Genomic DNA, 24275 nt, shown 5'->3' with positions numbered 1-24275 from the left:
TAGTTTAATTTCTTTCCATTATTCCATAAAGGTATTAAATAACATTTATTATACTTTAAGAATGTGATTATATTTGGCATAAAATAATACAAGATTATTTGATAATTCTTTCTAGAATTTTGTTTCGTGGGAGAACATTAATTTTCTCTTCTCTCCCCTTCTATTGAAAAGTCATCTATTTAAATCCTAAAAAAAAAAAAAAAAAAAAAAAAAAAATTTAAGCCTAAAAAAATATATTTTTGATTATTTAATGAAATTAAATTTACCATGCTGAAAACTTGCATTTAAAAGATATCTAAATACTTTATTAGTATTCAAATTATTTTTTTATGGTGTGTCTTAAAACTGCAAAAAATTAAACAAGATATTCTGTTTATAACAAATACACTTAAGTATCTATCTCTATGTTTATAACTTGGTGACCATTCATAACTAAGTAAATATCCCCATGTACTGCTACTGAAAAAAATCTGTTTAATTCTCTGAACTAATATCTATAATGTAAAAAATAATTTGACATTAGAGTTTAAAAATAACATTGTCAGTGTTTTTTTTAATTTTTACATTGTAGCATTTCTTATAGCTACATTTTAACTTTGGCTTGCTGTTGATATTAAAATTTGTATTACAAGATTACTTTTGAATCATGAGTTTTTTTTTTTCCAAAAAAAAAAAAAAAAAATTGTACTTTAAATGCAATTTGTTAGTGAATTAAAAAACAAAATAGCTTGAGATAAAATTAACAAAATTTACTGTCTTGCTTTATCTTGAGTTGTATGCGATTTTTTTCAAAGATAACAGTGTAGTTTGCTTTGAAAAAATTATTCTGGAAAAAGGTATATGAAAACTTTTGATTTTGTTGTGTGTAAAATTGATTTTCAGTTCAAATTTATAATCTCAACTTTTTTTGGAGGGAGAGGGTGCATTTTTCTTTTTAAAACATAACATAAATTTTATAATTTGAAATTTTTCTTAATCCTTTATTTACTAAATTATTTTGCTCTCAATTTTTCAACTTTATTTTTGAACCAGTAGTTAAAGTTTCCTTGCAGGATAATCCCAGGGAATTCAAGATTTTTTTTTGATTAATCAAAATATCTTAATTTAATTACTAATTAAATATTTTTGATTTTTACTTTTATTTTATATTTATTTGCAATCTGGGTTACATTCTGCATATTTTTTTTAATACTATCAGAAAAAAAAAAAAGTCATACTACAAAGATACAAGCCAGATTTAAATTGTACTTAGTACTGTCAGTAAATAAAGGTTAAACTATATCAAATATAATTAAAATTGTCTTACTTTGGAGCTTTTATTAGGTATATAAATTTGGCAACTAAACAATAATATTTATTATTAACATTGGTTTAAGGTGTGGGTTAAATATCGTAATTAAATAGCAAGCTTTATCACCAAACAGTAATGTTCTTGTATGTCTTTTATTCCTGTTATGTATTGCTGTAAATAAATGGATGTTTTATTATCATGTTTTTAAAATCAAGTTATAATTATCTCAAATGATAGAGAAACATTGGTCATCTATTGAAAAGTGCTTAGAATTTAAAAAAAAATAATATTAATATGTTGATTTTTTTAAAATAAACTATATTTGAAATATATAAAAAGTTGAAATGTAATATTAAATTGTAAATTTCTAGATTATTTTTATATTAATTAAGAGCTGTAGGACTTCAACAAATACACTTCAAAAGGAGTTTTCTCCCACCTTGTTTTGCTTATATGTTAATTTGTGCTACTAAAAATAATAAGATAAATGCTTGAAATATTTTTGACTTCAATTTTTATTCTTAACAGCATTTAATTTTATATTAAAATATTGAAAGAAATTATATTGAATACTAAAATCATGAAGTTTTTGCAAGTAATTATTATTCTTTTCACGTGATATTTTATTAAACCTTTTCACTATTTTGATTAAAATATTGCTCAAGAATTATAGTATCTTAATATGGATATACTATTAACTTTTTTATCAAATTTCTTAAATTATATTTATTACAAGCTGTCTTTATAAAAATATTTTGTTTTACTCCCTTAATATTAGTTGTTTTATCACCTGAAATACCAATCAAACAAAATAAACTTGATTTTGATCCATAATTGAAATAAGAATTATCCAGTTACATTGTCATAAAATCAGTACATTTGCATACAATTCCTGCTTGATTAATTATGAGCATGATTCTTAGATAATTATTTCTGCATTAGTTTACCAGTTTTTTAAAAACATATAAATTTATTACAGTAATCAACATTGGCCACTAGTTGATTTGTCCCTCAAATTAAATATTTAGTCATGTCAACCAACTTCAGCAAATCATTTAATTTCTATTAAACGGAAGAATTTATTGTTATACTAGCAACCTTTGGCGACCAGCCGGTTTGCCAGTATTACCGCTCGCTACAATTTTCAATTAAATATTTTAAGTAACTGGTCTCTTAATAGATTCTCAAACAAAATATTTTTAATCTTCAAATTTTGATAGTCATACCAAACTTATACCGTTGTTTAGATCGTTTTGTTCCATTTACTATATATTGCCATTTCCGGTAAAACTTGAACTTTAATTTAAAGTGGAAATGCTGAAATTGCAGTTAGTATAAAGATATTTTTTAATGAAACCAAGCTTTTTATTTTATTTATCATTTTTATTGTTATTTATTTATTATTATTGAATATGAGTATTGCAAACAGAATCGCTCAGTATTTAAGTCTTATGTGAACTACAACATATTTTTCATAATTTATATAATATCTCAAACAGTAATTCAACAAAAATTTCTCAAATTCAGTTTTTAGTTTTGCTTTCAAAAGGATTGAAATGAAATCAATAAAAATATTTTGTTCCAGCCTATAAATATATTTAAAAAATTATGAAGTCTAAATTTAATGCAGTAAGATATCAGATTCTGATAAATATTCTGGACACTAAATTTTAAATAAATGAATGAATGTTTCTATTTTCCACTATCAACTAAGACTTATTTATGAAGTTTTGAATGTTAAAAATTCAGAAAAACTCAACATTTTCATAATCTTAGGGCCAATTAATCTTGAGAAACCTGCGCGCTGATTGGCGTATTTTCTTTGAAACGATCGATGGAAAATCTAAAATTATCCTTTTTTTATTGAATGGTGATATTCAAATTTTATAAATCAGTCAGTTTAAGTGATTGATTTAGTTGATTGGAAATTAACTCTTTTTATTTAAAATATTAGTGTTTCAAGAACATTTTGTTATTCGTGATTTCCACAGCAGAAGCTTTATGTAAAATTAAAAATTCGTTATTTATTAGAGCATTTATTGAATCAAGTTACATAAAATATAATCAATTTCCATTTAGACCATTTTAGCAGATCTGTGTCTTACTAAAGGTTTACAAATTAGTTGTGTGGCCCTGATTTGAATGGATATCCTGTTCATATTAAACAAAACTTACCTTAAAATAAAACTGATTTATTGGATTAATAATATAGAGAGTGTAAAAGATCATAAAATAATTTTTCTTGAATTTATTTTTAAAAAAATAATATTTCATATTTGTTTCATTTCCTACAGACACGTACCAAAAATTATATTTTTGCAGATTTCATTTCCAAAAAGATTTAATTCATTTTTAGTTGGAGCTTTAATCAATGTGATGGCAACACTTTGAAAAAAGCTAATTTTTTCCCATGAATGCGAAACATGCTCGTGCAGCTTAATTTTTATTTTGTACAAAAAAAATTATTGAAAAATATAGTTAAAATATTTATTTAAAAATTCATTAAAAATAGAAATTTAACTTTAAGGTTAAATTTTAGAGATAAAATTTAAAGATAAATTTTTGATCCTTAACTTGATGTAAAAATCTTTTTTGTGCGATAATATTTTTGGAAGTTATAGCAGAAACACGTCAAAATTTCGCTTAATTTTTAAATAAATAAAATTCTAATTAAAAATTCAAAAAAATAACCCTAAGGTGCACATTCCCGGCCTCAACGGTATACACGTGCCAAATTTGTTAGCTGTAGGTTGAATGGTCTGGTCTGTAGAGTGCCAACACACACACACATTCAGCTTTATTATAAGTATAGATATATATATGGGAAAAAAATACAATAGGAAGAGAACATAGAATTATACAGAAATATGTAATTAAATTTTGATGCTTAAACAGAATATTTTATATCAAATGAAAAAAAAATGATTTGGAATGAATATTTTAGGTTAGGTTTAGAATATAACATTTTAGAGAGAATTATTTCATAAATAATGTGATATTTAATGGATATTTTTACTTTGGTTATACATAATACTGCTTGCATAATATATATTTAAGAAAATATAAATGAATAACATACTAAAGATAATTTTATAATAGGTGTCAAAGATGGATTTAATGTTATGTCTAAAAAGTTAATCTTGAAATTAATAGAAAAACATTTCAAAATTGTTAATAAGAATGAATGAAACATTAAAAAAAAAAAAAAAAACTAAAGGAAAGGTGTTATTTTTATAACATAAGAAGGTAGTGTTATGAATTATAAAAATTAATGACAAAACTTTTTAGTAATAAAGTTGTCTTCAAGTTGGCATATAGAAAACCAAGGATAATTTTTATTAAAAAACAAAGAAAACATGTAATTTTAAGATATGATGAAAAGATTAAAGTATTGCAGATCATTTTTAAAAATTCATTATGATCAGAGGGAAAAAAATTGCTTCAAGGTAAAAAAGCATTCTTAGATTTTAATATTTTGTAATAACTCTAATGCAATATTTTTTTAAATAAAAAAATATTTAATCAGACTAATCATCCACATTCATACACCAGCTAAAGCATATTTATATCAACTTTTAACTGTTTGAGTTTAATAGTTTGTCCTATAGAATTCCAACCCATACACATATTTCATTTTTAGTAGATGTCTATAATTCACTATGTACCTATTATCTGTCTTGTAGAAAATTCTGAAAATGGATTAGATTGATACTTTTCATTTCTCTCAAATTATGTTTTCCTTTAATGAATTAATGATTATTAATTATAATTTATTAAATATTATAATTTTAATATATTTAGTCTCATTTCATATGTTAAAAATATCAATTTCTGCTAGTTATAAAGTGATGATAGATGATAGGATAAATAATTTTTGAAAGCATAATCATCATTATTATAATAGATACAAATTTGACTTTTTTTTTTTTAAAGTAAAAGTAACTTTTGGTCATTTTCAATTATTCAAATGTATTTATCAATTGGACACAAATTCTCAAAAAGTGTGATAACTACAAATGGTTATTAAATTGCCACAGCAGACTTCTAACAATAAAAGAATTTATCGACTTGAAGTAATTCTTTCATAAACTTGAATTACATTTATGCTCGTACTAGTATAAACAAGAACTGACATCCATAAAACGTAGATTTCGATACTATAATTTTTATAGGACTTCCTAATATTTTAAGAAGCATTATACTAACTACTGAACTTAATTAAATTGTAATTAAAAAGTATTCAGAAGCATGCAGCCATTTTTTTTGACAAATAAAGAGTTTAATGAAATTGCTCACAATTAGGAAAAAAAAAAAAAAAAAAAAAAAAGTGGGAAGTCAGGATTAGGACATGGGGAAGAGAATGTTTAAGAATTTTTGAAGGGGAATGATCCTTAGAGCATCAAAATGTGATGTAGTTCAGTCATTTTTCAGATAATCAGAATGTTTACCATTAATAAAGAAGATTTTTGTTGTAAAATTCTAAATTTTGAAATTTGTTTTGATTTCCTTGATTTGAGTTTATTAATAGGGTGACAATTACTTTTTCGAAGAAACGCAGAAGCATCAATCTAGAATAATTATATATAGTCTTAAATATCGAAGATGTATTAAAGTAACCAGATTCTTTTTAAATAATCACTAGGTTTCAAAAAAAATTTCCATGATCTTTAAACAACACATTTTATTTTGATATACATACATTATACTAATGATAATTTAGATATTTCAATGCACCAAATACAAAAATAAAGCTTGTAAACTGTTTTTAACATTTTTCATCACAAATACAAATTATTTTTGCAATTAGGTGCATTTACACAACTATAATGGACATGAATCCCCTTGAAAGGTGGTTTCCGGTAATATATTTTAATTTCCTTGACAAATAAATAATTCTTTAAATTGTACAAGATAATTCATAGTTCATATTTTGTCAAATGATATTACATATTATTAAAAAATATGAAACAAAGAGATTTTATCCATATTTCTTTCTTTTCATAATTTAAGGAAACAAAGTAGTTTGCTTAGACAAAAAATAACTGAAAAAAAAATAATAAAACTGACAGATTACAAACTATTTGTAGTATATCTGACTCTGGATCCATCTTAAAAAAGTTTTGAACTACCAAAATTTGCCAGTTTTAATTGGGTTCCTCAGTTTGTAAAAAAAATGTACACTATATACAAGTACTTAAAAACTGAATGCCACCAATTAATCAATGTCATTCTTTGCTTGTTCTTCTTGGCTTGGAGCAGGACCTAGTAAAGGTCGTCTAAATAGCAAGATATGAGGCTCTGAAAAGAAAAAGAAAACTACAGTAATAAGCAGAAATAAAGATTTTACCCATTTAAAATATACAACATGTAAAGAAATTGTTGTTATATTTTAGTGTTTACTAACTCAATGCCATTTTGAATTTATATATATATATTTATGCTCAAATGCTGAAATATTTTTCCTTGAAAGGTGAAGGAACCAAATAATATAAAAAAAAATACGGAATACATACCCAAATTAACATATTTTAATTTAAAAGACGGTAACACACAGACTGAAAATTTATTAAGGGAACTTGATCATTTTATTTGAATATTAGCTGATTATTCAGAGTTACTCTTGAGATATTTTCATATGTTCCTCAATTTCCTTCCCCCCTTTTTCCTACAAATATTGCAATTAACTTTTCTTGAAAATCTCCTTTGAATTCCCGATTATGATAAAATAAACCTTTTAAATCTTGCCTATAAACAGACTTTTCAAAAGTGGTTCATTTACTGAAGACAAATGTGCTTTTCTGTTACTGTAATGCATGCCAATTGGTTCTCTAGACCATTTTTTCACATCACAAATTAAACAATACACGGATCCTTTAGCCGCAATGCTTTTAGATTCACATGTACTAAGCATTCATATTCCATTGTATAAACATCCAAGGCACTAGATCATTGTCTGAGACTATTTTCCATCTTAAATTTGCATATTATGTAGTCTCCAGTTTCCAGACATAAGAAAGGATTAGAATGAACATTACAAAATAATTGTGACAAACTCTGAGAAGCAAAATTAGTAATTAATTCAACAATAAGATAAATAGATTTATAGAAAAAGTGCTTGAAATATTACTTAAAAATAATTGATATAAAAAATAATAACATTTTGTTGAAAACACTGAAGCGTACATAAATGAGTCGTGTTTAAGTTTTTCATTGTCTGATCAGCTTCCCTTTTGATATTCAAGACTACATTCTTCCTTCATTGTAGCTTCTTAAAGCTTTCATTGTTTTCTTCAATGTATTAATTTTTTTCAGAATTTGCTTGAAGCTCAAGCCAGGCAGGTTTTTGTTTTCTTTTGTCATCTCTGATTTTTTTTTTTGTTCTATCATTTAAAGTGTTTTGGTATGCACTTAAAAATCCATAGAAGGATAAAAATGTAGCAAAAATAGTGCTAAATACAAAACCCAATTAATTAAAATTAGGAAACAAAATATTGTCTTTATTATAGGAATATTAATGTGGTAAGACATTTCAATATTATATATATATATATATATATATATATATATATATATATATATATATATATATATATATATATATACACACACACACACACACACGCAGGGAAGTTACACAACAAATTATGTTTACGAGAAAGAAGGTCTCTCCTCCTCACTAGCACAGTAATCACTGGCAATCAGTTGGTTTACTTGAGATACCGATTATATTTCATTTCAGTCAAATCACTTAGCAGGATTGACACTCAAATCTTGGGGGGGGGGGGGGGAAATCAACGTTTCTTAGTATGTACCTAGTATATGCATTATAAGAGGAAATGTGCAAACAACGTTCATGTGTTAGTTTTACTGGATAAAACAATACTCTATAGATTTAATGAGTGGAAAAAGCAAGGTTCTTTAATATGGTTTAAGCAAGATGCAGTTTGTGAAACAGTAAAATTTTTGGACTTGCATTCCCATATTTTTACATTATTCTTCACAAATATAAAAAACTGCTAAAAAGCCTCCTTTTTTTTCAGTTTCAGTAGCTGTACTAATAATCAAGTAACTTTTAAGATCATTTCAATATAAGTATTTTTTTTCTCGGCCTTAGATTTTCTTGATCATCAAGCTCAAAAGCTCTGGTCATCAAAAAATAAACTTTCTAATATTTTTGCTTCCTATATTATGCTTCTTTTGATTGTGTTTTTTCATTAACTATTACATAAAAATGAAAGATTTTGATATAAAAAATTTACCACTGTCTTAATTTTTTAAAAAAGAAATCACTGAAGAATATTAATAACATAAGATCATATAGAAAAATATTTTGAGAATCCATATCTGCTGAAGTAATGAAAATAGCTTGAAATATAAAAAGGCAATCATACGAGATGAAATTAATGCCAAAATGAATTACTCTTTTCTTTGCCTATTTTTGATATAAAGCTAAACATCAAATTAAATATTAGAATTTACAACTGTTTAATTTAATGCAGAATTGCATAAGTTATTACAGAATTCCAATAAGGTGGATTGTATTTTTCAAATCAAGCCAAAATATTGTTAAATACGAGCTATCATTCATAAATATCACCATTATGAGTTTCATTCAACTGTCAGAACTGCAAAAAGATACAGTGCAAAACTTTTTCATTTATCTTAGTGAAAATATCTAAGAAAAAAGAAGCATAAATTATAATTGTGGAAAAGTTAATAAAGTTAAAAAATGAGAGAAAACCATCATTCACATTATAAAAATATCAATTTTTAGTTGGGGCAATTCATTACTTAAATTTATCGAATAAAATAAAAAGCAAGCAACTTCATTCTGCAAATTTGAATCTAAAAATGACCAATATATATATATATATATATATATATATATATATATATATATATATATATATATATAGAGAGAGAGAGAGAGAGAGAGAGAGATTTATATAAGGAACACATACTTTTCTTATACATATAGGTTGATCAGCAAAGTCCTTTTAAGCCCTTATTCAAGATGTCTCATACATTGATGAATATATCCTCAACCCCCCATCCCCTCGAGTGTATTAGTTTTGTTTACTCTTCTTGCTTAAATTTCACTCTGCCATTGCTTAAATCGGAAAAACAAATGATAATACCAGAAAATACATTTTTCATCTTTAGGATGAACCCTTTTTCAAGTCACGGAAAGCTCATAAATTAACCACAAACATCTCCACCAATTCCAGATAAACTCATGAAACTTTTCCCAGCATTTTTTTTTTTTTTAATGATACAGCATACATATTTCTAACTGTTGGTTATATTTATGGTTGATATCCTTGATTTTTTAAGTTAATTTTTGTAAGTTTCTTATTTTGCCACTAAGGACATTATAACCTATCTTTAAAAAGTCAGCATAGTCAATTTATTATATGTACACATCACTTTCCTTCCTAAAAGAGATGTTGTTTTGAATTTATAGGGCTTACTTATCATGCAGTATGTCTACATACATAGAAAGTAGCAACATTATAGTTGATTCGTGTAAAATGAAAGCAAATATCACATGAATGCAGAAATTTTCAGGGGAAAAAAAAAAAAGATACAGGAAAATTTCAAATTTAGTGTTATTGAAATTCATTGCTTTAAATTGCTAATGAAATTACTAATTTCATTTAGTTTACAGAGAAAATTGTTAAAAAAAATTATTTTTATAATTAACTTTTTGAATCCAAAAAATGATCAATAATGAAATGACAGTTGAGGACAAAAGTAACAAGAACCAAAAAGAAATCTATTAAAAAGTTATTATCCAGATAACATTTGAACTCCTTGGAAAGTAGGACAATCAAGTGTAAATATTTGCATTGATTTCATTATTTAGTTATAGAATCAACTTTTCTAATTTTAAAAATATAAGAAGCTATTTTTAACTTAACTTTAGAGATATTATACTTGATTTAAGAATTTGTTAATTTTATACATTTCCTCTCATTTCATTAATGGCTCAATATATTCAAATGAAAAATGAATTAAATATAGAGCTTTTTAATGACTATTATTTCGTAAAGTATTCTAAAATATATAATGAACACTGAACATTATTAGTCTTACCAGGCTCATGAATCATATAATGAACCCATCCTTGACTTTGTTGCACTCCAATATTACGCCACTCATTTTCACTCATTAAGCGAGATTTTGGTAGCAGTTTAACCATTTCTTTAGGAATGATTACATGCCTGAAAATGAACAAATTACTAACGATGATGAACATGAAATAAAAATATTTAGTCTAGATAACTATATTTGCTCATGAACGAATTTAACATTTAAAGTTTTAATGTTAAATAGGAAAGGGGGAATCAGACTAATGAATTTTTACATTTTTTTTCTTTCGTTAATATTTCAACAAAATACAAAGCTAGTTAAGAAAAGTAAGACTCATTAAAAGCACTAAATAGAAATGAAAGTCTCATATCTCAATTCTTAAAAAACACATTTTTCATTAAGAGATTAAAAAAAATCATATAGAGTTGCTCTGTTTGCTTACACATTATTTAACTTTTATTATAATGTTAAATTCAACACTCGTTTTAGAATTTCACAAAGCATTCCATTAAATAATCAATTTTTAGAATAATTTTAGATTTTGGTTTCTTTTAGATTAATTCAACATGCACTAAAATAATACTTATATATAAATTGCACCCTAGCAATTGCTCCACACTAAGGAAATCCAAATATTTCATGGTTTCTAGCAAACCACCACATGTTAGTGATAAATCACTAAATACATAGAGATCACATGCTAATAAGTTCTTTTTATAACTAAAATTTAACTATGCTCACCAATCGCATTCAATTAGTATGCATGTTCTCTAATAAACTTGAAATAATTTTGTTTTAAAATATTCATTTTTACACTCAAGTAAAACTAGATATGAAGGAAAGATTTTAAGTAATTCATATATATATAAATTCATATTTATTACAATAAAAAAAATCAGATGAATAATTACATAAATTATAGTTTCTTTGCTTTAAAAATTTTATTTTGAGCAAATTATTTTATATTCTTATAAATAAGATAAGGATATAAGTTAATAAGATTGTAAATTTTTAATATAAATTGTTTAACCACTGCTTTTACTTTTCATAATATGCATCTAATGTCAGAAACCTGTGACAGAATAAAATTTTTAAAAAATTGGCAGTGGGGAGGACAACTATTGAAAGGGGGGGGGATATTTTAAAAATTGCATATTTGTTTTCTTTGCAATGAAAACTTATATATTTTTCTAAATGGTTTATACACTAATATTTTCTACTTCAATGAAATAATAATGATAAAAGACAAGGAAAAAAAGAATATATTTTACATCCCTCAAGAAATAATTAAATTGACAGTTAATTGCTTTATCATTTTTAACAAATTTAAATTCATCCCTTATATTATACTAACATTGAATAATGTTAAAAAATTTCAATTAAATATTGAAGAAAATGTAATTTTTTAAAGTTTAGTTACTTATGCAGAATATCAGATTGGCTGTAAAGTTGTAAACAAACAGTTATGCAAGATGAGGCAAAACTTCATATTTCTTAATCTTTATGTATAACAGCAATTAAACATTTGTTAAAAAATGGAAATTAATAGTGTTTGGTTCATTTAGAGTTAAGCTATACTATGCATCTACTTTATAAAAATTTTTAAACATAGTAAACAATCTCTTACACAGAAAAAATATAAAAAAAAAAACATTTATTCCTTTATATCCTTATTTGATAACTTTTACAAAACAGTTAAATAAAATTGAGGTAAATTCATAAAAAAATAACTAGTTTGCTTCTACATTTTATTAACAATTTCTTGCCATGTAATGAAAGATTTATTTTCTTAGTTGGATATTTAGTTGAGTCTTAGTGCTTGAGTATTAGAATAAGATTTCATGCTCTTTAGTAGGCATACTTTTTCTTCTGTGAATTATTAATTTTAATAAAAGGTCAATGCTCATCATGAAATAAAATATATAATATATCATACAAAATATCTTTAACTATATATTCTAAACAGTTTTTTTCTTTCCTAAAATATTTGAATATACTTAATTATATATTGCTTAGCATTATAAAATCTTATTTCTGAGTTCATAATTTAGGTAATTTAAAGACAATAAAAAGCAATATTTCAATAATACAGGGTACATTTAAAATATACACAATATTCTATAATAATCAAATTCTGACATTAAGAAAATTTACAAATGAGATTGCCCTTTTTTCTTCGATATCTTGAGAACCTAAGAAAGCATTTTTTAAAAATTTAACCTTCAATTTAAAAAAAAAAAATCAATTTTTTAAAACACTAAATTTAAACTATATTTTAAAAGTTTACAGTTCCAACCTATCGGACAGTAAAAATTAATCCTGAGTTGTTAAAATTTTTTGCGTTTGAACTATTCAATCACTAGGCATTATACATAAAAGAATAGAATAGGGACGATGGCAGGAAATAAATGCATCATAGAAATCGCAAAAATATGAAATTATAAAACAGACTAGACGATACTAATTTGCTTTATCAAAAATCTTGGAAGTTATTTTAATTTAAAATGATGCTAACTTATAAATCGTCGACGAATGGTCAGTAGAAACATTCTAAAAATTAACGATATATTAAATTTAATAAAAAAAATAATAAAACTAACAATAACGGTGAAATTAAAATGATTTCACTTTTCGAATATAATATCATCAAAATATCTATGATATATAAATACGAGTAAGGTGTCGAATGATTTTTCGTAAAAAGTATCTTCACATCATAAAGGGGGAAAAAAATGGAATTCAGAACAATACTATTCTTCCTACCTGTATTCAAATTTATCATCATAATATTTGTTTGAATAATATATATTTTTGTACGACATTATGCAAAAATTACAGTTTTGAGATATAGTTAAGAACACATAAAACTGTTTTGAAAATGCGGTATGAATTTTAATAAAATAATGGAAAACGATTCGAAATTCGCCCTCTCGAATGGAATAACAGTCGGTTGCAGTGATAAATTTATGTAACGCAAACCGTTTGCTGTTGATTTGAGAAATTTGTTAAATGAATTATTCAGCTTTACAAAAATTATATATACTTAACTGCCTTTTTTATAATTCTATATTAAAGTCCGCTTATTGTAAAATTCAAATCCCAGCTTCTAAACAAAAAATTTCTAACAGCTTTGAATTTATGTTACACAGCAGATCATTTTTATTATTATGAATGATTAACATTTTTAACTTTAACTTTCTTTCTTCTATCAATTTGTCAGTTTCAAAATATAAACAAACTGATTTTCTATTTTAGAAAGAAAAATCGGTCGGATTTATTTATTTATTTATTTTTTCTTTTCGGTATGTCTGATTATGAAATAAATTGTGATGGATGTTTGGCCTTAAAGAATGTTTTAAATCAGAAAGAAGAAGAAATAAAAAAAATGAAACTTCAAATTCAACATTTAACAGAAATTTTGGACAGTTACAAAATTAAATCTGAATTTTGCAATTTCTGCTGTAATTCTGAGCGAAATACAAATGATAATACATTTTCTTTAAAAAGTGAAATTATAAATACAGAACCAGAAAATAAAAATCATAACCAAAAAAGTGATATTCAGAATAGTAATGATAAATTAAATTGTTCTACGTCATTTTGTACAGAAATTTCTACTTTAGACAATTTATCCACAGGTAAATCACATCTGAAATGTTTCAGTTTTTAGTAAAGTTTCTTTAATATAGTTATTATATTTATAAATACTTGGATTTGTACAAAAATATAGAACATCTAGTTAGTTAGATGTTACATATCTGTATAGAATTGAAATCTTGTAAAAGGAATTTTCTCTTCAAATTTTAAAAAAAGAATCTTTAATGATATTTTTATTTATGCAGAAATCAAAGTTTACATGTTATTATAGAAAATGGTTTCAGTTTTTAGAGTTTTATTAAATTTTATAGTTTTCAACTTTATGTCATAAATTTTATTTTCATTAAATATTTTTTAACTTTAAAAATGCTAAATAATTTATATACAGCATTATGTTATTTAAATTTGGTAGATAAATGTAACTAATCTGTATAATTTGTTAAATTTAAAAATATTATTCAATAGTTTCTTTAAAAGAAAATCACTTGCTAATAAGACTAGTTATTTGATAATTATTTTTATAATCCAAAGCTTCACTTATTGATTTTTTTTAGTTATTATTTGTCATTCCATCATTTGGAATATTGTTTATTTATTTCAACTTACTGCCCCAGTTTAAATAATTACAATTTATTATATTTATAATGTGGACCATTAACCATATATGTCTTATTGAGTTATTATGCTCACTAGAAGTGAAAGATTACTTAAATTCTTTCATTGCAGAACCATAGGAATTGAAGAATAAGCATGAATTTAAGGACCAACTTGTGATATGTTTTATAACATTTTAAGATTTCTGAATTCTTATCTAATTGATGATGCCTTATAATTATATCTAAATTATAATACCTCATAATTTTTAAATAACAATTAGCAAACAGTTTTAATACTTTTGTTTGCTAAAAGTGCAGAAAGAGTTGTGAACTTTTGGATTTGGATTGGAATAATTTTGAAATTGCATTATATATTTCATTTTATCTGAAGATTAACCATATTTAAATGACAAAATGATCCAATATCTAAAATCAGAAGAAAAGAAAATATTGTAATGTTGCAGACATGATAGGAATTCATAAAATCACTTAATAAATTATTCTGTCTTTTAACCCTTTGACATACAGTTTTATCATAGTGAAACCACCACTTTCTAAAAATTATATCTAAACATGCGGTGGTTTCTAATCGAAACCAAAGGTTCTAAAATAATATTCTAACTTTAATAATTGCCTATATATGTCAGCATACTAGTTAATATCCTTCTTCCATACAAAAAAAAAGTGCGTCATTTTTAATGCTTTTTCTGAATACTTTCAGCAAGTAAAAAGTAAACAAATTCAAAATGCATTCATAAATTTGTTGTATAAAAGTTGTCTACAACATACACATTTTTTTGTCAAATCAAATCACAATCGAGATATTGGATTAACATTATCCAATATCTAAAATCAGAAGAAAAAAATATCGTAATGTTGCAGACATAATAGTAGAAATTTATAAAATCACTTAATAAATTATTCCGTCCTTTAAGGGTGACTAAAGACTGATTTTGTTGGGTTTAAAGAAAATAGTTTTAATCTTGAATATTTTTTAGCATTTAGAATTGTGGTGTAGGAGCAGGTTGTGAGTAACGCAACTCATTATCGCCAGCCATTGTGGTTCACACGTAACTAAATATTAAAAATAATTTTCAGTTTTCTGTATTTGTTTAATTGTTATAATTGCTCATGTTTGTTTTTGAAGTAATTGCTGCAAAAATATTTTAAATATTATTTTGTGTTAAATGAAACTGTTTTCTGCTGTTGCATCTGGCAACAAGGATTACGTTGTTAAAAATAAATAGAACGAGTGAGATGCTCGTTGCCACTTGGAATTGACATAGTCTGTTTTGATTTTATTTTCTTTAAAAGCACTTTCAGTCATTGGTCGTAGTATTCTAAAATAAGAAATGTTTATTTTATGTAATATCGGGCATTTACAATCTTATCTTTAAAATGCAGAGTCATACACGAATAGTGGTTTTTATATTTAATTAATTTTATTATTTCCAAAATATATTCAATTAACAAACTAAAAATTATATCTTATTGCTTTGGTAATTTGTTAAAAACTGTTGAATGGAAGAATCCCCCCTCCCCCATATAGTTGTCCTCCCACTTTGGTCATCCATATCTGTTTATGCTCTTTGTTGTCACATTTGATTTATGCACAAATAATGTGCTGGCTGGTTTATAGAAATCTATTATGGTCTTTACAATTTAAATATTTCTATAGCTAAAAATGAACTTGTCAAATTTAAATGCCCAGTAATTTTCAATTATGATATGCAAATAATTTATTTTTAAATTAAAATCTTTTTATATGTATCTTATAAGATTTTAATCTACTTAAAATAATGTATTTGTGTCATTAATTTTGAATTAATAACATTTACCTGTAAATTTTATAGAATCTTCTGCTACTTGTAAAGATGATGATATGAAGAATAACTCTTCGGTGAGAATTTTTTTCCCCTTTTTTTCATATAATTTTTCTTTTGCATTTTTATGTATGTAAATTGCTACTAAATTTACTTTAGTAAATTAATTCCTTTGAAAAGAATAAAAATGTTTTATTTTTATTTGTTATTAGTTTCTATAAACAATTTAATTTCATGAAGATATTTTTATATTAACTGTATGCCAGTGATTAATTGCCAACAATATCATGTTTGTTGCAACCAGCATTTAATCGCCAAAGATCTGGAGTTAGTCAGATCTAAAATTTGACTATTTTTGACAGTCATATGCATTTAAGCCTAACACATTTCACTGACATTCATTTAATACACAAATATCTTTGAGAGTTTTAAAAGACTATTTTTATCATAATAAGTTCATTCATTTTTTTGTTTTTAAATTTATGGATGTACTGTAAAGTGTTGAAATTTTTAATGCCAGAATTCTTAACCTTCAGGCTTAGCTATTATTATAAAGCTATTATATATTAGGTATTATTATAAAATGCAATTGCAATATAGTTATTATTTACTCAGTCTGGATATACTGTTTTAATTTTAACAGTACTATTTTATTGACTTTATTTGTCAGTCCAATAAGTAAAATAATATGAAAAGTATTAAAAAGGGAGAAAAAAAAGTGAATCAATTGTCCCTCCTTCAATTGTTAGTGTTGTGGGAGAACTTTTTTTTTATGACATGATTCAAAATATTCTCTGATTTTGAGTCTTAAAATTGAGGATGAAAAGTTATATATTTTGTTTGGTTTGGATGGAAGTTGCTGCATGGAAGGAATGCGGTTATTAAGAGTAATTGAGTAATACCTCAAATTAGCTTGAGAAAAATTTAAAAATAAATTTAGTACCTGTTATAGTTCTAATTATATTGTGCTTAGTGAGATAAAAATATTTCACATGCAATGCACATAACAATTTTTTTTCTAATTGTTATTTTGTAAAATAAGTAAGGTAAATTCAATAAATAGAAAAAAATGTATTCTTTTTTTTTTTTTTTGTATGTCTGTGTCAAGATGGCATTTTTTATTTCTTACCACATTTACTATAAAATTCATTTTCCTAATTCATAATTAAATTTTAAGCCATCCTTTCCTCTTGTTTATATTAATAAACAATAAGTAAATTAATTCTTATTTTAAATAGAAAGTTTTTTAGCAATAAAACCATTCTTTACATTCATTTTAAAAAAAGGTTTTTTTTTTTTTTTTTTTTTTTTTTTAGGTTTCTAAAGAATTACATGAAAATTTAAATCACAATGATGATTATATTTATGATGAGCAATCAAAGATGTATTATAGTGTGTCTACTGGATTTTATTATGATACAGTAAGTATTATTTAAAAATATATATAGTATAATTCATTATTTACAATAAATTTTTTCTTATATGTTATATTAAATATCTGGTAGCTAAATATATTTTTCTTATTGTTGTAGTTGGTAAAATAAAATTTGCTGCTGTTGTCTTTTTTTTATTAATTAAATAAAGAAATAGAAACTTTAGTCCTTATTTATGGGGGAGAAAGCCAAGAAAACAAGATAAAAAAATTGTGTTTGTCTTCTTTTTAATAAAGATTTTTTTTTCAACCATCAACCATGTCATTGGTATATTTCATTTGAGAGAAAAAATAAATTAATAAAGGAAGGTTGTAGTAGTACAGCACATAAATAACCCATATTGGACCACATAAAAACAACCATAGGGAAAACATAAATTTTTAAAGATATGATCAATGCAAGGGCCTTACATGTATAAAATAAAATTGTTAAATATTTTTGAAATGCAGACTGTCCTATAAATGGAAAAATGGTCCAAAACACTGCTAAAAATTACAAAGATTCACTTACCTTACAGAAACGATTTTATGAATGGAAAGTCGATAAACAGTCTCTATATAGTCCAACATTACACATTTTGCAAATTGTAATAGGTTTTTCTTGCAAGATTTTAATTGACATCATCTTTGACAGCCATCTGAATTTTTTTATTGCTCACAGTTTAGGGGAAGAACTTTATTTGTCTGCAGCATATCTCTTTGTTTGTTTCTCGGAATTGTTTCACAAGTTTGCTTATTGTTACTCACCAGCAAAATGTTAATAAATCCTGCGGATCGTTAAGTGAAAATAGTTTAGATATTTTCTAGGCTGTGATGACAGCGGTTTCAAAACAATTCACAAAAAGTACCCAGTACTACTTTTTTCCTTGAATAGAAGTAAAATAATTTTTCATATGACTGCCAAATAAGGTAACTCCATTTTTATATTTGTTATAAGAAATAACACAAAATGGTACATCAACATCCTTTCTGTCTCCTTATGCTGTCTACCATTCTCGCTCTACTTTATTGTGCACTTTTGTAATCTCAAAGTTTGTTAGTAATGAAAATATAAGGTTATCTTTCCAGTGAACCACAGTTATTTTTTTTTATTTTGCCGAACGATATAACAGATGTTCCTCTTTCAGTTTTAACTAATGGTTTCAAAGATTTCAGAAGGCACTTTGCCATTTTATTATCTTGAACAGTTTCAATGGCACAAAATCCTTTTTGTTTCAAATGAACCATTAAGTCATGTGAAGTAAAAAAATTATCAATATGTATGTTTACCAAAATAATGTACCATTCTTTCATTGATTGTTAGATTTTCTAAAAATATTCCAAATTGCTGTAGTGCATTATTAAGTTTTCCTAAAGGTGGATGAATTTGCAATAATATGTTCAAAATTATAACAAACAAACAAAAAAAAAGTGCTGCAATTTCATTGAGTTTTTAATTAAAATTTTATTCCAAATTTTAAAAAATAGTTTCTAGATACACACTCTCAACTTTCAAAGTATATTTGCATTAAATTTAGTAATTTGAAGTCTATTGGTCTGCTTTATATTGCATCAGGAGATACAGCATTCTCCTTTAGGATTAGTAGAGTTAATTGTATAATGGGGGTTAAATATGAACGTCTGTAGGATTTAAAAAGTATATATTTATGAAAATGCTTAATGAAAAAAATTTATAAAATCGTTTTAAAAGTTTTTAATTCACTTTTGATAAATTTAGATAATTTGATACACTGTATACCACTTAAAAAGAGTTTAAATAAAAATTAAATTATTATTTATGTGAAAATTATAATATATTAGAAAAATATAAAATAAATATGCAATTCAGTGATTTTGTATTTAAAAAACTTAAAAGTGCATACAGTATACTTAATATAATAAAAATGAATCATGAATTTACATGGCAATGGAGAAACTTTAATATTTTGTTATCTGTAGAAACTCTAAATATTGATAACTTGGAAATGCCTTTCTTTTCATTTTACCGAATAAGTAAAATATTTCTTTCCCTGCTTTTAGAGATTAGAAATAATATTATATTCTTAAATTGTGACTGACTTCAGAAGAGAGGGATATTCACTGAGTGTGAACATGGAGGCTATAATATTTTCGCTCAAACTCTTTCTCTGTGTGTATATTATTAAAAACTCTGGAGAATTAATTAATACGTTAACTTTTCTTTTCTAAGAAAAGGCCAGAGGATAATCAAAGATATCTCTGTTGAGATCTAAATGTTTAGTATTTAAAAGGGACCTTAACTTTTCAATGACAAGGTTTTGGCCATCAGATCTCTATTAAAGATTATTTAATATTTCTTCTAAGAAACCTAACAAATTTTTTTCCAGCTTGTAAGAAAGGCTGGAATAGCCTGATGGTTAGGTCTTGAATTTGGAGTTAAAGAGTTCTTCATTCAAAAACCAGATTGTACCAAAGAACCATCATGTATCTGTTATTAGTCATCTGTAGAGGATAGACATATTTTTTGGTGATTCTTGAAGTTTATTTATAGACTCAATTTTTAATATATATCAATGTATTAAAGATTTGACTTATTTTTTTTAAATCTCTTTTTGGCCAATTTAAACATAATGCTTCATAATTATGAAATTTTTTTGCAATAACAAGCTGACAAATGCTATTCTATTCATCTGTAATAGATGTTTTGCTTACATTTAGTATTAAAGAATTTTTTGAGCTATTTATAAAGTATTTTAATTTTTGAATATTTGTTATATAAGTATATTTTACCAAAAACTTAATTTGCTATGATGTAGTATTGTAAATTTAAATAATTTCAAAAATTGATTAATAATAATAATTTTTTTTTATCTATTACAAATTATTGTTATAAGTTTAATTATTTTATTTATTTTTTTTCATGCTTTTTGTAGAATACTGAACTCTTCTATGTTCCACAAAATGGCTGTTACTACAAGTATGATTACTCTAAGCATAAATATGAACTGTATAAAAAGACTGAACAGACTTGTGATTCAAATGCTCATGATTCATGTGATAGTGTTGCAGATAAAGTTGATAATTTGAATATCAATGATTGTGAGAATTTTCCTAATAGTAATTCCGAGCAACTTTCAGGGGAGGTAACTGCATTTTTCTTATTTTTTTAAAACAATTTTACTTAACCTTATATGTTTCATGCTCATAAAGATGAAATTTTTTAGGCAATTTCCGCTAATCTACTTGAATTTTGAAGTTTTGTACATTCACTGTTTCTCAGAATATTTAAATAGTTTTAGAGTTCTTTGTTATCAATTAAGATATTATTTTTTGAAATGGCACCATCCAGAAATTAATTTGAGAAATATTAATTTTTATATTTCATAATATTTGTAACAATGAATTTAAGAAATATTTTAAAGACAAATATTTAAAAAATATATAAATTAAGATTTTTTTAAAAAATTACTTTTATCATTGCATGAAAATGAAAAAATATTTTTTAAATAAAAATTGGGGATTTTAACAAATTATAAAAACTTTGAAGTAGTGAATGCTTGGGATTTCATATTTTCTTTGTATTCTATGCAGATTTATAGCCTCTCCTATTGTTTTCTGTGACTCACATTTTTATTATTTTTTTTTATCTTCCAGATTTTTTATGAAAATATTATTTTTACTTTTTAGTGCATTGATGAAAATGTTTAAAAACTTTTATATTTATTACCAATTTTTAGTTTGTTCAGAAATTTTGTCACTTTGCAGCTATTTATATATTATGCTTCAGAGTTTGTGAATATGAATTTATAATTCTAAATTATCTTTTGCTCATCCTTCAACCTATTTTGTCTCTGAAATAATTGTTCATTTTGAATAATGTCTATTTATAATCTAAATGACTCATTTAGACTAAGTGGTGTATGGGTATGGAATATTTATTTATTTGTCACTTTATGATATTTGACTTTAAAAAGTAGCTTGTCACAATGCTGCATTCTAAGATCAGAGCATGTCATATGCCTCTGCTTCTATCGGTAATAATTTAAATGGTCAGTTTGTAAAAAACACAACACTGTTGATTAACATAATATTTAATTTTATGCATCTTAAATTTATACAAAGAAATCTATGAAATTAAAAACTTTTTGGCCTAAAATATATAGTTTCTTTATATAAAATATTGATTACTAGTACTTAAGTTTAAATTTTATTCATTTATATCTATTACTTCTGAGTACTTTTGAATCATATTTAAAAACATAATAAATTAATCACATAATATATGGATCATATTAAGATTGACCTGTAGTTAATATGACATTTCTTCCTCCTGCTAATTACAGCAAGTTGATGGTTTCAGAGGTTAAGCTACAGATAATTTAATTTTTTAATTTGTCCATATATTGTGTGAAAGATTTGATTATCCATATATTGTGATGTTAAATGACCAATAAAATAATTTTTAGTGTATATCCTTTTTAACTCTCTTCATTAATTTCAATCTAAATTTTTAAAATGTTAACTGATTTTAATCAAAGTAGTAACTTTTAAATGTTTGATGGCAGAAATTTGCATCATCTGATTTTTTTTCTCTGTGTCTTGCTTTAAATTAATTGTGAACAGAGTATTATTGCCATAGCTTCTATTGAAATCTACAGTAAAACCTAGTTATATTTCTTGTCATCTTTTATATATTTCAATATCTTGATTTCTATGTGACAATTTTTGTTAATAACTATTGAAACTTTTGCAGATCATAATCTGTTATTTTGCTTAAATTTTCTTAAAAATTTCATTGATTTATTATTAAATTCTCTCCCATTTTTTAAAAATTTAATAATGGATATTTAACTTGACTTATTAACATGCATAAGCTGTTTCTAGTCAAATTAGTATTTTTGTTAGAAGTAGCTAATCTATTAGTTATTTTATATATAAAGAATTAATGTACTGGCCATCATTTGCCTTTGTTAATCAACTTTAAAATTTGTAATTTATTTATTATTTAGTAAACAGAAAACATTAATTGTTATAAAAGACAAGAGAGAGAGAGAGAGAGAGAGAGAGAGAGAAAGGAAGGAAGGAAAAAAAAAAAAAGAAATAGGGAAGACACAAGAAATGTATTAGTATTTTTTTGAATTAAATTTTGATACACAAACAAAGTGAAAATGTACTGAATATTTTCTGTTAAATGAAATAAATGATTTAAACAATTATTTTCAGCTCTTAGAAAGTATTAAACAATTAATTTTCTAAATCATGTGAAATTTGATGAGAATTATTATTACTTAGGTCATACGTAATTATTTAAAATAATATTGCTATAACTTTTTTAATTAATTATAAAGTGCATGTTTAAACTTATTGTATTTAAATGAATTAACATAATCAGTTTTTGAGATTATTTTGCTGTTGGTAGCAGATGGGTTTAAGATTATAATTGAAGAATAAATCTGTCAAAACAATTGCAACATATAGATTTTTAAAACTACTTTCCATGCATGGAAGTAAGGAAAAAATAATTAAAAGTTAATTTCTAATAATTTAATTAGAAATTATTTTCTGATATTGAGAAGAGAAAATGCTGAGCTGAATTAAAATAAATAAATAAATAAAAGTGAGCAGCATTTCATTACAACAAAAAAAGATAGTAGTTCAAATTATATTTAAGAACTAAATTTTCAATTATTTTAAAATTTAGAAAAAAACATAAATAAAGTTTAGGAGATGTTTTGATTTTTAAGTAAGAATATAATTTTTTATGTGAAAGCTTATTATTTAAGAATTTAATACAGCAATCAAATTGGTTTGACTTTTGTTGTACTATAGTATAAGTTGGAATCATTGAAAAGATAAGTTTGTAATTTCAAGAAGTATACAAATGTTTTTATGCAATAATATTTTTGAAATTATTATGGAAAAAAAGCAAATATTATTTCATTTTTAATTAAACAAAATTCTCTTTAAAATATTAAAAAGATGGCTCCAAGATGCATTTTCCCATCCTCCGAAATGTGTTTGGCCAAATTTTTTAGCTCTTGGTTCAGTTGTTTTCTCTGTAGAATGTCAGATGTAGATTTCTTTTATAATCAGAAACTAGAAATGGTAATTTTAAAAATCTAATTGGAAAATTGCTGTCAATTAAAAGTATTAATACTGAATATTTATATCTATGACAAATTAAATTTATAAAAAAGTATTTGATCTAATCTGTCATAAAATTCTCTTATTCAGAAGCATTATACAATCAATATCAATCTTACAAGTGAAGTTGTTCAGCCACAGTCTACAAATACAGATAACGAAGGTAAGCAAAATCTAATAAAAAGAATTTATATAGTTTTAGAATAATTTTAGGTTCAAAGAATTTTTGTGTCTGAATGAATAATACTTTTAAATAATATTACTTAAGGTTTCGATTTTTATAATATAATAAATGATTGTATTTAATTGAAAATAAATATAATTTCATATTTAAATTACAG

The 24275-nt window shown here is 24.3% G+C and overlaps 2 protein-coding genes across 2 annotated transcripts in view; one reads left to right on the top strand and one right to left on the bottom strand.

The window, feature by feature from the left end:
* Window positions 1-5957: 5957 nt before the first annotated feature.
* Window positions 5958-13322, bottom strand: LOC129961945 (cyclin-dependent kinases regulatory subunit-like). The gene is made up of 3 exons (XM_056075590.1): window positions 13148-13322; window positions 10388-10515; window positions 5958-6589 (listed from the first exon to the last, which is right to left on the bottom strand). The coding sequence occupies exons 1-3, from the start codon at window positions 13204-13206 to the stop codon at window positions 6507-6509; spliced, it is 270 nt and encodes an 89-aa protein (XP_055931565.1). The 5' UTR covers window positions 13207-13322; the 3' UTR covers window positions 5958-6506.
* A 283-nt stretch (window positions 13323-13605) lies between these two features.
* Window positions 13606-24275, top strand: part of LOC129961944 (angiogenic factor with G patch and FHA domains 1-like) — a 95494-nt gene continuing 84824 nt past the window's right edge. The window contains exons 1-5 of the mRNA XM_056075589.1: window positions 13606-14022; window positions 16431-16477; window positions 17717-17821; window positions 20724-20933; window positions 24025-24097. Coding sequence (XP_055931564.1) covers window positions 13689-14022; window positions 16431-16477; window positions 17717-17821; window positions 20724-20933; window positions 24025-24097 — 769 coding nt within the window. The 5' untranslated portion in view covers window positions 13606-13688. The remainder of the gene's footprint in view (window positions 14023-16430; window positions 16478-17716; window positions 17822-20723; window positions 20934-24024; window positions 24098-24275) is intronic.

Source organism: Argiope bruennichi, chromosome 2, assembly GCF_947563725.1.
Source record: "Argiope bruennichi chromosome 2, qqArgBrue1.1, whole genome shotgun sequence".
In the NCBI taxonomy this organism is placed as follows: domain Eukaryota; kingdom Metazoa; phylum Arthropoda; class Arachnida; order Araneae; family Araneidae; genus Argiope; species Argiope bruennichi.
This window is presented reverse-complemented; position numbering and strand designations above follow the sequence as displayed.

Bases quoted from the DNA above. Each gene is read 5' to 3' on its own strand.
- LOC129961945 (XM_056075590.1), bottom strand. From the start codon at position 13,206: ATGTCGTACAAAAATATATATTATTCAAACAAATATTATGATGATAAA. The intron at 10,516-13,147 runs GTAGGAAGAATA...GTTCATTTTCAG, and splicing joins GATGATAAATTTGAATACAG to GCATGTAATCATTCCTAAAG. The intron at 6,590-10,387 runs GTAAGACTAATA...TTTTCTTTTCAG, and splicing joins TTATATGATTCATGAGCCTG to AGCCTCATATCTTGCTATTT.